This window comes from Thunnus maccoyii, chromosome 5, assembly GCF_910596095.1.
Source record: "Thunnus maccoyii chromosome 5, fThuMac1.1, whole genome shotgun sequence".
Taxonomy (NCBI): domain Eukaryota; kingdom Metazoa; phylum Chordata; class Actinopteri; order Scombriformes; family Scombridae; genus Thunnus; species Thunnus maccoyii.
Window position 1 is genome coordinate 20448978 of NC_056537.1, and position 15429 is coordinate 20464406.

Here is a 15429-nt window from a genome sequence, read left to right on the forward strand (position 1 = left end):
CACTAGTGTTTTCTGAGAGCAGCTCTTCTTAGGGCTGGTTAAAGCTGTTCTCTGACTCATCAAAGTGACACATAAAAAATGTACATCAGATGTTTTAGAAGTGCCTCACATGTAGGAACACCAGAGAACACAAACAGTTGACTGACACTATGTCATCTGGGAACCTGAAGCAGCAACCTCATAGCATCATTGTAAGACACTATGAGCCTCCGCGTACTACTTTTCCTGTAGCAACACCAAAGATGAGCTGTTATACAGAGGTGTGCAGAAAGCTCTAAATAATGAACAGCTTGCATTGACAGAACACATACAAAACCTACAAAGAAACATATTGGCCTGAGCATATCGTTTACAACATTGTTGATAAATATCTCTGTCATCATTCAAATCATCAGTGAGAAATGATCGAGGTATTTTATATCCTTGGATGTCATGAGAGGAATATCGCACAAGTGAAACACAGGAAAAACTAATTTCTTATCCTCTCTACTTCTGACTATCATGACATTACTCTTTTTGGCATTAAATTTAATGTCATAATCGTTGCCGTACTGTGAGCACACCTTCAGTAATTGCTGCAGCCCAGCACTACATGAACTACATATTACCAGGTCATCAGTGTACATAAGATGACAAGACAGTCTGTGTTACACCCATTCAGTTATTTTGATAGGACATCCAAATATACCCTGAACAAAATAGGAGACAAAACTCCACCTTGGCGAACACCATTATTTACATGAAACAGGGCAGATACAACATCGCCCTACTTAACCCACATTGTCTGATGGGCAAACCAGAAGACTAGTATTCTACATATATATTTTGGACCACCTCCAGCAAGCAATTTCAGAAATAATTCTTCGTGATTAATTCTGTCAAAAGCCTTGGATGTATCAATTAAACATAAATACAGTGGAATTTTGGCTTCCATATTTAGCAACTATTTCCTTTAAAGCATAACTACGCATATCAGTGCCCATGTTTTCTTTTAAAGCCGAACTGATTATCAGTGGTGAGAACAAACGATTCCAACCTTGTTAGCAGGATACTTTCCAGCACTTTAGAGATAATAGAAAGTGCACCATGTGAGTAATCCTAAATTACCATAAACAGGTAGGTATGTTTTTGTTATGGTATTAGTTGCTGCCTCCTTTTTAGGTCAAAAATGCAAAAAAAAATCAGCTAAAGTGTGTCTACGTGATGCTGAAACATTTACAGCAGCTTTGAAATCACATCAGGAAAAGAATGAAAAATAAGTTTAAGTTTGAAATCCTGCAAGATGTAAGACCTAAAAAAATGATGATCAATTGGGCTCTCTGGCAGCAGAGAAGAGTGTTACCTGCTCACTGACCTGGGAAATGGGCTGCAATTTCCTTAATCATTTTGGGAAAGAAAAGAAGAGGGGGGAAAAAGTGGTATGAAGTAAAAAGGGTGAACAGAAGGGGACGCATGTCTTTTGAGGCTTTTGTGTAAGATGGAAAAAAAAAAAAAAAGCCAGGGAGCGAGTGAGGAGAGGGGAAGAGTGACTAAAAGAGCAGCATCCTGAGGCCCTGGAGGGGGCTGCGACCAACCAGGTCAGCATTTCATATGTGTCACTTCCTGTTGGCCTCAGCGGGAGGAGCGTGGCATGGCACGGTGGCCAGCGGGGGCACAGGCCCTGTCAGACTGACAAGAGGTTATGCACCGGGCAAACGGACAAATGCGGGCACCCAAGCATCCACACACACACACATTAACTATTTTTTCCTCTCCAAACAAGTGTGATTCATATTAAAAGTACAGTGAAGGTGACACAAGAAGGGGTTTGAATCCATGCACATGTCCGAATGAACACAGTCATGCAAGAAAGTAGTTTTCTAGAAGAATTGTGGGACTCATCCAGAACTTTGCCGCCTTATACTGCAACATGCAGGCCATGACACATAAACATATGAGCTGGGAAAAGCCAGTGTGAAAGATTGTTTATCAGGAAGGTGTGGGAATACAAGTTTATGTATTGACGTCTTACAAGATGAGACTGCCTTCTTTCTGGTTGTCTTTCAAGACCTCTTCCACTTCTGCATCACCTGAAATAGATGCAGATGCTTGGAAAGGAACATTGTGTCTCATTGATTCTGTTGTTACCTTATCCTACAGCATGACAACCAGCGACAGAGTATCTACAGTACATTGGTAGATTATCTATAGAAACATAGATATTTCTATAGATCTAAAGGCTTGAATGATAAAAGAAAAACTGTGAAGGCCGAGGTTTGTGGCAGAAAGCATGACTGTATTCTTTGTCTGATTTTCATATCCAGCAGAGGAACTGTCTGTCTGTCAGACTCTCTGTCTGCCTGTATGAGTGACCGCTGCTTATCGGCTCTCAGTCCGCCTGTCTTGCTCTGCCTCTCTGGCCTGTGTTAATGCTGCTGTTTGACATTGCAAGCAGGAGGCTTTTTTTCTCCCAGCAGCCTCAGTGGACACTGAGCTTTAGCCTAATTGGTTCCAGAGCAGACCCTGACAGAACTCTCCTCAGCGGCACACAGCCATATTAATACCCCTCTGCCACACACACACACATACACACACACACACATACACACACACACACACACACAACAAAAACAAGCACAGCAATCAGTGACTAGCTCGCTAATTAACGCCCTTACAAAGCATCTCATTAGCATGTGTTGTAGAAAAGGGGCAGTGGGGGAAATAAGCATTTTGGATAAAAAAAAGAGAGAAATTACCAAATAAGACCATGCCGCACGTCTGTGGTGTGTGTGTGTGTGTGTGTGTGTGTGTGTGTGTGTGTGTGTGTATGCACACATTGTATTCTACTCAGGGGCCAAGGGCCTTGGTTGGCCCACCACAGTGGGCTGTATCTCAGGGGAGTCCATTACAGCTCACCAAGGGAGACATTGGAGTCAAAGATAAGCAGAATTTTAAAGGCAATCAGGAAAAATAAATCTCTGGCATGAAAGCAACACTTTGGTTGTTAACCAGCAACTTAACCTGCCGGTACTGTGAGTGGAATAGGAGATGGATAGGTAAGGGGCTGTGGGAAAAAAGCATATAGTTAAAGTGTAGGGCAGAGGCCAAGAGCTACAGAAAGATGAAAGACTTACACACAGTAGAGCTACTTGAAGGATACGAGGGTGCAAAATTTATTAAAATCCACAAAATGAAAATTTGTCAGTGTAAGTCAGTAAAGCATTTGGCCCTCCAAATCTAACTAGCTTGTCTCTTTCTGCTGCATATCTTTGTTACAACGCTTCACTCTCCACATTTTCTCCCTCTCTGCTCCCTCCATCTTTCCCAGCACCCATCTGCTGCTTAATCCCCTTCCTGGTTTTACTGTGGCTTCATCAGAGCCTGTAAAAACAGCCCCCTTTGAACCCTATAAAGGCAACCAACATCAGGCTTATTGTAAAACACAATCATAAGGTAAATGTTTATCCCCTCTCCGCCACTCTAAACTCCCCTAATGAGCCTGCTGGAGGGGTTTCACCTCACAGCTCGAATAGAGGCAGAGAAAACAACACATTCTGCTCAGATTAGGCCTGCGGTGGAGGTGCAGCTAAAGTCCCATCATGCAAACTGTGTGTTGCATAAACGCAGCAAGAAACTAATTTAATGATGGAAAGTCAGCAAAACATAAACAGGTATTGCTTTAGTTCAAAGCTTCATAATGCCATGCCTTAATGTTCATATGTACACTGTAAAACCTGCTAAATGTATTTTTCCTATTAGGTAAAGATTGCGTATAAAATCAGGACAGATTTCTCTCTTCTTGGAATCTTCTGTATTGTTCTGTTTATACCGAAGCGGTTCCTGGCAGAGCACAGCACGATTGGCTGGGAAGGATAAGCCCTCTGACCCTGCTCTTCCTAACAGTCAGTGGCTGTTCTAACCTGCCCATTATCCCACAGTGACCCCCCTATTATACCCACTGTCAGTACACGGCGCTACACTGGACCGCAGCGAGCCATCACTCTCATCTCTGAACAGCAACACCAGCCCGCACGGCAGAGAGAGAGAGAGAGAGAGAGAGTTGAGGAAAGAGAGAGTTCAGAGTAATAGTAAGCAGGTAGTTAGAGGTCAGAGGTCCTACGCAATCGGGACAGCAGTTCCACTCCTGGCAGCCAGAGCGGAACTCTGAGAGGGACCTGGAAGTAGATATGATGACCTTTTGTACAGAGGACCCCAAAATATACCCTCTTATCAAAATGACCTTAGCGTAGGAGCATGGGAAGGCGAGCAGAGTCCATCCATCATCTTAAAGATTAATCCTCCTCTCTATTCTTCTCCTGAATCTATTAATAATGTCGCCAGAGGGGAGAATTTGCCGCAAAGATTTATTCTGATATTGTGACTTTTATTCATTAGCCTATAACAGGGGGGGGGGATTCCTTGAGAAGGAAATACGGAGTGAGCCTAGGGAATTCTAATTCACTGTCCCTGCTCTATTTGGACTCTATAGACTTCTATTAACTCAATCGTTTCATTTGCTGACAATTTGCACGTGCCACAAATAGTGAAGATTATCATTTACACTGCAGAGGTCAACCAGTCGTTTCATCTTTGGAAGCGGCTCCAGTTAGCTTCCATTTGTTCATTCACAAATAATTAAAAACATTGATGGTAATTCTGTGGCAGGTGTGCAGCTTGAAAATCAATTTGACTAGAAAATCTGGTCCTTGGATCAGAGCTTTTCCCCAGTCATTTAGACAAAGCAGCTACATTAATAGATCTGTACACTGGATTTCACACTGTGGAGCAGCATTGACAGCCCCAGGGGCATACTTCAATTAGAGACTTGGGTGAGTTTAAACACTGCAGATCTACTCTCGCTCAAAGGCGTTTGTCTCCCTCTCTCTGTCTCTCTCTCCGTCTCTCTCTCTCTCTTTCTTTCCCTCTTTTCCTCCCTCTCACCCTCGCTCACCATATCTGCGCCGAGCACTCACTCTCCTTCTTCTTCAAGTCCTGCTCACTGTAATCAACCCAGTGCTAATGGCTTATTCTTTCTGCTCCAGCACCCACATTTCACTTGTTTATTTTCCCACACTCGTAAATCTGGGGACGCGTCACAAGCGCAGCGATATTAGAGCAATAATCTCAGGTAATTATCAGATGCCCTCTCTCACTTTCTCTCTTCCTCACTCCCTCCCTTTAATTCTCTCTCTCTCTCTCTCTCTCTCTCTCTTGCTTGCTTGCTTAATGCGGAGACACCCGTACGAAGCTTTCTTTACCGTTCCTGTCAGAAGAGTTCATGTGACAATGTAAAGAGGAATACTTTAACCTTAATTATCATTTAGAAAACTGATCTCTTTGGCAAGAGAATATTGAATCATATAGAAATCTAAATTATCTAATGACATCACACATCCACTTTTCACATTGAAACAAGTCAAATATTTTTTTTATTTATAGAGCCCCAAATCACAAAATTTGCCTAAGAGAGCTTTAAAATTTGTATAATGTCGACATCCTCGACCCTTAGACCCTCCATTTGAATTACAGGACAAACACACAGATAAAACCATGAGATAGGTCTTGTATACACAGAGTAGCCTGAGGTACTCAAGAAGCAACAATCTTTAATACATAAATTACAGAACAGATAATATTAAGTGTAATGAGCTAATGAGATTCCATGTTTCTCTTATAACCAACAAATCCCATGAAGAGAAAACCAACAATGTGTTTGTCTGTCTCTCAGTACGGTGGCACTGAAATCTTTAAAAAAATAAAAATAAAAAAAAAAGGGTCACAAACATAATCTTTCATTTTCTAAAAAAATGGAACAATTTTGTAAACAGGAGTAAATAATGCATTTGTTGACTATTTTCAGCCGCTGATTAATACACAGTTAGTGCTCAAGTTTGTATTTTCAGCAGCAGGATGCAACACAAAATAAACTACAGGGCTCATGTTCATCCTGATGGAGGAACATGTCAGCGAGTGCTCAGTGATGTGTTTTTAATCGTTTTTTTAAACAATTGAAGGAAATGGAACAGATGAATGAGCTACTGTACATCACATTTGGCTACACAGGAAATACATTAGTAGCCAAAGTAGGATTAATGGGATAAATTCTTTATTATTGTTTTTTTCCATTTGGCATTTGTTGAAAATAAGAAAAAATACATAATATCACCAGAAGTATCCTTCCAGCTTTTCAAATTTGAGGCAAAACTCAAGGAAGGTCTGATTGCCACTTACCCACTCCTGCTGTATAAGACTAACTGCCTTGCTGGCCCGGGACAGGTTTCGACATGCCAGGATCACGTGGGCACCGTGAAGGGCAAAAGACCTGGCTGTCTCAAGGCCTGAGACATGAGTAGAAAGAAGGAAAGACAGAGAGACAGACAAAGACATGAAGAGAAGAAGAAAAAAAAAAAGAATGAAAGCGAGCAATGCTTCAAAGATGAGTTTTTTTCTGAAGATAATTTTGATTCTCAGGGGTTGAATCTAATGTGGTGGTGATGATGGTGGGGGTTGTGTGGGGCGATGTGCAAGTTAAATTCCCTATCAATTTTCCATATAATTTCTTTCATTGAGTAACCCAGTGGTCTAGTGCAGAGAGTTAATCATTTCTCTCTGAAGTGATGAAACTGATTGAATTATTGTGGTTCAAGACTTTTTCCTCTCTTCTGAGATAAAGTTTCGGATCTGACCGCCAGCTCTCAGAAAGGTATCACTGCTCATACTGTGGGCGAGTAAGAAGAAGGGAGGTCGGTTGTTAATTATGTTGGTGATTGTACAGCAATGGCAGTAATTATGAAAACATGTAGAGGGAGTCAAATGAACAATCAAACAGACATGACATTCAAACTGAACCTTGGTGTGATATTTCAGAGCATCAAAGCACCTCTGATAAGGACATTTCTCCTATGAAACGGGGTCCGCAGATACGCACAGAATTTATCAGTCCGAGACTACTTCATGGCTCCATCCAAATCATGTAGTCACGATAAAACTGACAAAAACTGAAGATAGAGGGAGGGAAGTTCATTTCTAAATTACAAGTCTAAATGGGTCATTTCAACCCGTAGGTTGAATTAATTTATGAGATTAACTTTTTTTTCCCTTCACCGTATTTTTATTTCCTTTGACATTTACTATCCTTCAGAGTCTCGTGGAAAAGTTCAGCTGAGCGCCATCGCATTTTTCAGTCCCACCTCTAAATACAGTAAAAATACACACAGTTATGTGTCTTGATTGACAAACTGACAGGCACAATAACTGATCGTGGCAAAGAGGGTCTGAGAGGCAGAGCAGCAGGCAGAGTGTATGAGAGGGTGGATTAATATGAACTGTAATTAGATTATATGTCTTAATCTGATTTTCATTAAGAGAAAAACTGGGAGGCCTAATTGTGAGGAGAGTGTTAAGGACTAATATCTATTAAAACTCAAAATTGGAGTAGGATTGGAAGCCCTTTCTGACAAGTGAAGCATGGAATTAAATTATATGACACCTTATTAGGTGTAATGGAGGGGACTGCGGCTGTGAGCGGCGATCATTTCACTCACAGGAAATGGAAACGAAAATAAAAACAACATGACGGGAGAAAAAATGAGCAGTATGACTCCTGCAGTAAACACACATTTTGAATTTGCAGGTGGAGCAGCAGACTTTAGGAAATAAATGTCTGAAAAAGATCTCTGTTTCATACAAGATGTCCACATTTTCACCGTTATTTAATTTGAATATATTCAAAATTTGAATAAAAGCAGCAACAGGCCACCTTAAATTTGTAAATGATTAAAAAAAAAGATTCCCAACATGCCATAAATATATAAAAGCATTTTTTGCAGCCTTTATAAACGGGACAGAATCACTAGCTGCTGGTAAACAACAACACCTCACACTCACTTGTTGTGTGTACAAACCATGAAAGTGAAATTAATCGGCGCCAGTGTTTTCCATAATAGAGAACAAATTAGAATATGGCAGCAACAACAGCAGCATCACTGAAGCCATGTATTTCCAATGACAAATAACAAGGGCATGACATTAATTGTGAAATAACGAGAGTGGCGTTGCTGTAACAGAGACTCCCCGCCCTCTCGCCCATGTTGCCGGTGGAGAGGGCCGCACTGAAATTAGTTCCTGGTCAGGTGAACAACAAAGAGAGCCTGTTTCAGCGTCGTATGCTGATGGTGGAACATGACGAGAGGTCAGACAGGGGTTTCTTTTTTGCTCCGGTGGATCGACAAACGCCATAAGCCGTTTTACAACATGCAGGAGGCCTGACTATTATGCTGGGCTGTAATGATCTTCCAGGTTCTTTTGTCTAATCTGACAACAACATAAACACAGACGTATAAGTAGAAGAGTCTGATTATGATGAAACCATTTTTAAGAAGCTGGACGGGGGGCGGGGGGGGGGGGGGGGGGGGGGGAAGGTGAGTTCAGGCAGATCCTATGATTGTTTCACAACATTACAAAAATACAGTAACTGACTCCACTATTGTTGAAAATTTGTTTTACTGTAATGTATAAAATGCATAAAAAAATGTGTAAAATGTCCATTAAGCAGTGAATGCTCTTCATGGTACATTAGGATCCTGGCCCTACTGATATCCCCCAATAATGAGTGTGATTTAGTGATTTCACGCTTTGTTTGTCCTCCCTGGCCCGCCGCCCCTCTCTGGATCCCCCTAGTACACAGGTGTATTGGCTCAATGTAATGAGATCATTACCAGCCTCGTCAGTAAACGTGTTTATTTGGCAAACGGAGCTGCCTGCTCCTTCTCTCTCTTGATCTGTATCCAAATAGGCATTTAACTAAAATAAGCTCCATAGTACAATTGGGCAAACAGAAGTCAATTCAGATCATTACAAGACCTGTGGGTAAACATGTCGAGTTTCCCACAATCCCCTTTCACCAGAGCTGAATTTGTGCTCGAAAAAAAAAAAAACACACACACACACATACACGCAGATCATAGCAAGACTACACATCACCCCATCTCAATGTTCCAAAGCATAGTTTGTGACATGAATTATATGTGTGTGTGATATTTCTGAAGCAAGGAATAAATATGATACATATGAAAAATTTGTGACTGTTTATCACACTTTTTAATTCTCTATGTCAGGCTAATTTAATTTTCTGCAGTCGACTTGATTTATGCAATAAAATTCTTAGGCCTTTGAGTTAGTAAAGTGTTTATAAATTTGTAGATTTATCAAGAGTGATGCAAATCTCCACCAAACTGCAGTACCCTTCCATCTAGTCCAAATCTGCCACTGCACTGTCACCAATAAAATCCACCCATTTACCCTCACTCCATCCTAACTAAGGACATATTCAAAAGTAGTGTCCAAGTACTGAGTGTCCTGAAGTCTTCTGAGTCTATTTATGCAATATACAGTGCAGTGAAAAATTTGCACAATGGAGCAGACAAAGTAAAGGCTAATCCCATTTCTTTATTTTCACCCCTACCCCTCTTTTTCGAGTGTCCCCTCACCCCTTGGAACAGAGTTACCAGGGGTAGTGGTTGAAATATTCTCCTATGAAATGGGACAACCCTTAAGTGTCAACGGTATGTACACTACTTTTATAGATGCATTAAATTACCGTTGTGTGACCCTACAGCTGTCAGTGAGGCGTCCAAAATTTTAATTTACTGCCCAAGAGTAAACAACTGAGTGTCCATTATATAAGAAGAAGTGAATGAGGAGTTGCTTTTGGACATAGTCTGACTCCTAACTGTCTCAGTGATAAGTGCACCTGTTCCTGCTGCTGCTGCTGCGTATTTCTTGTCCCAAGAAGTGAGGAACGGCACAACCGCCCCACTCTTTCTGACTTTTAAGATCCCCTCTAATTCCCCTCCATTAGTCCATGAGGAGGGAGATGTCACCCCAAAAGTGGGATGTATGGTTAGTAATTACAGCCCAAGGTTGAGCTGTTCCAGGCGAGAGCACTGGAGTGGTTCTATTACCCCTCCCTGTCCCCTTCTGCCTCCTTCCTACCCCCCCACCCGCCCCCATTTCTGTCTCCGCCTTCTCTTCCTCTGACCCTCTGTGTCAACCTCCAACTCCCTACACAATCTCTCATCATGGCCTCACACCACACTGGTCTCCCCTGCTCCTCCTGTAGCATGCCTCACCCGGCTTCCTCACACACACACACACACACACACACACACACACACACACACACACACACACACACACACACACACACACACACACACACACACACACACACACACACACACACACACACACACACACACACACAAAGGCCAGTAAACCTGATAAACACCAAATCACTCACATGCAGAAGGATCAACACAGAACCCAGAAGCCATGCACACATATCTCTTGAGCATTGGGGCTATTTTCATCACTGTCATCAAAATCCCCCCCCCCCCCCCCCCAACATGTAACTTTCATCCCCTCATCATCTGCAGACTGTAAACTCGATAGGTCTATAAACTACTTGACTACACACAATAACCCAGTACCCTTTCATTTTATTTTACCTACAGCCTTTAAGCACATATATGTATTCCATCCACTCTCTCTAACCACTTCACTTCTATTATATTAGAGCTGTAATCATTATTGAACCCTTCTGGCCTCCAGCATTACACTCTTTGCATGTTACACCAGTTTGGGTCTGCATAGCAAATTTCATCCAAGGTTAATAAAGTTGAATAATTTGACTAACCAACCATAACTGGTTCTCATTACGTAGCCAATAAACACATTCATCAGAGAGGACATGAAATGCCCGTTGAAAAAAAAATAAAATAAAACTCTCCTTCGATTTCCTCAGTGGCTCAGTTCACACACTGACACAGAAGAGACAGAGCAGGACACAGGCTGGCCGCTCCCCCAGTGGACACACACATACACACACACACATACACACACACACACACACACACACACAAAATACTATCAGACTTCTGAATATAAACACAGACACACTCTGGATGTCATCTAAACCACACGCAGCCACTCAGAGACACACACACTGAGACACAGGCACCGCATGCCACCCTCACCAGGAACATCTTTTTATCCATCTAATTCCTCCCACTATGAATAATGCATTTCCCTCCTTACCGAGGCTCGGGTTTAACGCATCGCTGCGCGGGTCTTTAAGGGGGTCCTTATTCATAAACAGCAGTGCAGTAAATACCAGAGCTTTGCAGCCAATTTAATGGCAGTTATGCTTAACAAATCTGCCTCAATCTAATGATCAGCCACAAAGCTAGGCTATGGGTTTAATCTGCACGCAGAGGCTCCCCCAGCTCCACGACTCACTGAATATGCTTAGGGATCTCTCCATCCAGAGAGAGGAGAGCACCGGCCTGACACATAATCCCCCCAACACAACACTGGGATCAACACAAACATAGAACAATGTTAGTCTTTCATGAATAAGAATAACATTCAAAGTCCTAAAACACTGCAGACACGGATGCATAGAGAAACTAAAACATTATGAAGCGCTCCTTTCTAAATCCTTGCTATTCCCTGCCAGGACCGCCCGAGTCTTTTCTGCTTCTTATTCCAGCATTGACCCCGCACCTAAAAAACAATAGCATGTGGAATTTAGTGCATGCATTTAGATTGAGTAGAGCTTTGCAGCTGAAGGTATTGCTCTACAACAAGCCAGAGTGTGCAAAAGGGCCAGAGACGTGTGAATAAAGTTTTAAACACATGAACATAAAAAGAATAAACACTGTATATGAAGAATAATTTAAGTCGCAAGAGCAAAAAAACTTGGCCGGGACAATTCAGTAGCTACGAATCAATATTCTTGTAAAAGTGTTTCAGTCTGTCATATGTCAAAAATACTGCACTGGGATTAAAATAGCATATGGAAGATACAGTAGCTGTTTGTGCCTACCTGAATGTTTCACTCCACTGAGACAGAGGGTCAATATGTTATTTCTGACCGCTACGCAACATACGTTATGCTGACAACATGGCACCTGCTGTATAAGCGTGGGTGACTGACGCTGCTCCCCTGGTGGGAGGACACATATATGTAGTTACGCACAGTTCCCAAAAGAGCTGTTACAGGACAAAGATGACCGCATGTGCTAAGAGAGCACTACCAATATAGTTTTGCCTCGACAGAAAAAATATTTTAGGAAAGGACTTATGCTAATCCCAGTTTTTCAGATTCAGAGATGGGTGTGGGAAAAATAAGTTTTTAAAATGATGTTGCATATTAAGAAAGAAAGCTTTTTACATGCAAACCCAGTGGGATCCAGAGGTATCGTGACAATGGCCCTTTAAGGACAACTGTTCCATGGACCCCTGGCCAGTAAATAACCTGAGAGTTAGTTGATAGGAGGGGAATTAGAGTTAGAGCAGGAGTGTGTAATGGGGATGGATAGGAGGCTCAGGCCTGGGTCATAGCCACTTAGGAATCAATGCGGAGGTACAGGTGTACAACCACAGGTCTATAAGAGTAAGAAAACCTTTAAGGAGAGGAGAAAGAGGGTGAGAGAAGGAGAAACTGGGCAGAAAACAAACTGCGATCATTCATTTCCATTATCACAATTAAAAACACCATTCAGGTTGGTACTGGTTTTTAATTTACAAAAGAAAGCAGAGAGAGGAAGACTAATGTTGTGAACTGAGTGCAGTGATCACATCGGCAAGACAAACCGCATTGCTGTCTCTCCTCCCAGCACTATTGCAATGAAGCTTCAGGGCTGGTCACAAAACCACAGACTATGACATTTCATGCATAAATAAACTCATATATGTGCTTTTCATGTGCATGTGCATTAGAACTAAATTAAAGAGCTGAAATGTAAATTTCCTAATTAAATAATATCCCACCATTACTAATAAAAATGTCACATTTCCTGTGGAGGAAATAAGCACTGAAGAAAATGGAAATAGCCTTGACACTTGGATTAAAACACTATTGATGCCATTAAAATGCTAAGTGGGTCCAACCAATTGGCATAACCACATTTCACTGGTGGAATGTCAAAGGAGCACACGAGTAGTAGCAATTACTATTGGAATACTGTTAATTATGGATGCTGCATATTAAATACATGGTAGAGTAAAACAAAGGTTATGTTAATATGGGTATATTAAGCAGTCACACATATTAAAAATGTCTGTGTTGTAACTACATTATTTGATACATTGTTTTGAGAAAAGCTGTTTTTTTCTTTCTTTTCAGAACAAATTTGTTTTTACTAAATACATCACAAAAAAATGTTAAATATGGATTATGTTTTTCATTATGTAGTTCTGTAACTAAGGCAAAAATAAGCACATGTGAAGCAGTTTATAGTAACGTTTTAAAACCTCAACAGCAACAACATCATGGACCTCCTGTGCCCTCTTGTGGTGAAAACTATTTGCAATTTTCTCCACTCTCTTCTTGTTCAAGTATTGCTCCATCTCTAAATCAAAGGCCAAACCATTGTGATTTAAGAATAATATAAATCTTTTAGGAGATCTGAGAGAGTGTCCAGTGAGGTTTCAGTGTGTTTTTACATTTTCCCTCCTCACGTGTTTGTCAAGATGACGATGGAGTTCTGGTGACTTGACGAAGCCATGCGAGTCTTTGTCAGTTTTTTGGAATTTAAAAAAGGCCTTGCACTGATTTGATGCTTGTTTCAGGTCATTATGCTGCTGAAAAAATGCATCCTGGGATGGTTGTAGTTGACCTATCTTGTCTGTGCAAGGACAGGTCAACAATCTCTGCACAAGCTCTTTACCTGCAACCACAAAGTTCAAGTTTGATTTTGATCTCTAAGATTAATGTTTTGGTATTTTCATTGCCTCCTGGGTGAAAACAATTGAATGAATGAGTCTTTGTGAATGCTGTTATCTTGTGATCGTGCTGTCATTGTTAGACTTATTTGTCTAATTTCTACACTGTATAAAGTATCTTCCTCAAACAAACTGCAGTCATCTGAGTTGTGTTTAGTATAGACATGAATTGAAAAACTGCATCTTGCTAATCAGAGATGACTCCATTCATTTAGTCGATATCTAGTGTTTGTTGTTGAACCATCAAAACAATTCACACTGTGTACAAGGAGCATCAATTTGAAAAAGTGTGAGACATATTTAAATGACATAAAAGCATTTCTTGAGGAATTCAACATTCCAATGTATATTATTTCTAAAGAATGTATTTTGTGTCTAGACAGATAGAAGGAGAAACATCAAGGTCAGGAAGGCGATTAAGTTCACAATCTTCTTTGTTCAGTGAAGGTCCCCAGGCTGCTGTAAATCTATGGACTACAGTGCTGCTTTGCATCATCTCATAATATACACACAGCAATTACACTGCTGTGACTTTCCTCAGTACAAAGGATTTGAATATAAAGACAATTAACGATTTTATGTTTATTTGATTTCCCTCATGCTGTCATTATCTATGCCGAACAAAGCAGCAAGTCTGAACAAATGGCCGCCACTTGTGCTAATTTAAACTAAAGGAAAAGGGGAAATACATTTGTTTCCAGACCATTATATAGTGAGCCATGCATTTGCTGGGTACAAATGGACACCATTCATTACAGTTAACAATGACATCCAATTCAGCCCAGCTAATGAACTTCAATACAATCATGTTCGGTATTAAGGAGTGATTTGTTGGTGTAACATTTTGGAGGCTAATGTTGATGAATGCTCAGCTGTGGAAGGCAAGCTTCTACTGCAGTGTAATACCACATCACCACCTAGTGGCATCATCATGGAAACACACTTCACTCTTCATCCTGATGATTTCTAACACTGCTATTAAAGAACATTATTGAATTATAAAAACATGTTATAATTTCATTGAACTCACCAATGCCGGAGTTGCCCCCGGTAACGAGGACAACCTTGTCAGAGAAGTCACGACCTTGCAGGATCTCTAGAGCAGCAGTATTTCCATCGTACCGTTTTGGCTTCACCACCACGTCCTCTACTGTAAATGCCTGACGTGGGTCAAAATATGTGGTCCGCTTATTGATGTGACTGGGAATGATAGAAAAAATGGGATACTGTAAGGGAAAAAATATTCCAAAATTGCGCCCTATATGGCCAAAATAAATGCATTTGTTTCCTCTGTCAGCCATACAAAGGTTCAATCATTAATCGACTTACTCAACATAAATTATCTGTCCTTTTTCATCAGTTTCTTGCTCCCAACCATATGGCAAATCTGTGTGAAAAGACAGACATTATTTTTCTTTCACTGGTAGAATGTATAAGAACAAATTGATATATTTTCTGCAGGTGATAGATGTATAATAAACTTTATTCATACAGCACTTTTTCAATTATAAAAGTAGAGTTATAACATTTTTAGGGACCATACAGAGCCATTTAAAAATGTATCCATATACTAAGAAGACAGAAAATAGTGTATAATTCAAGCTGACACCGAACCCTAATCCTGTTTTAAGAATCTAAACTGAGAGACCTGCAACTGATTAG

At 40.9% G+C, this 15429-nt stretch overlaps 1 protein-coding gene across 6 annotated transcripts in view; it reads right to left on the reverse strand.

Moving 5' to 3' along the window:
* Positions 1-15429, reverse strand: part of wwox (WW domain containing oxidoreductase) — a 137957-nt gene that overhangs the window by 120735 nt on the left and 1793 nt on the right. For all 6 annotated transcript variants that reach the window (XM_042410589.1, XM_042410590.1, XM_042410592.1 and 3 more), the window contains exons 3-5: positions 15097-15154; positions 14798-14967; positions 6211-6317 (exon numbers count right to left, since the gene is read on the reverse strand). In XM_042410589.1, coding sequence (XP_042266523.1) covers positions 6211-6317; positions 14798-14967; positions 15097-15154 — 335 coding nt within the window. The remainder of the gene's footprint in view (positions 1-6210; positions 6318-14797; positions 14968-15096; positions 15155-15429) is intronic.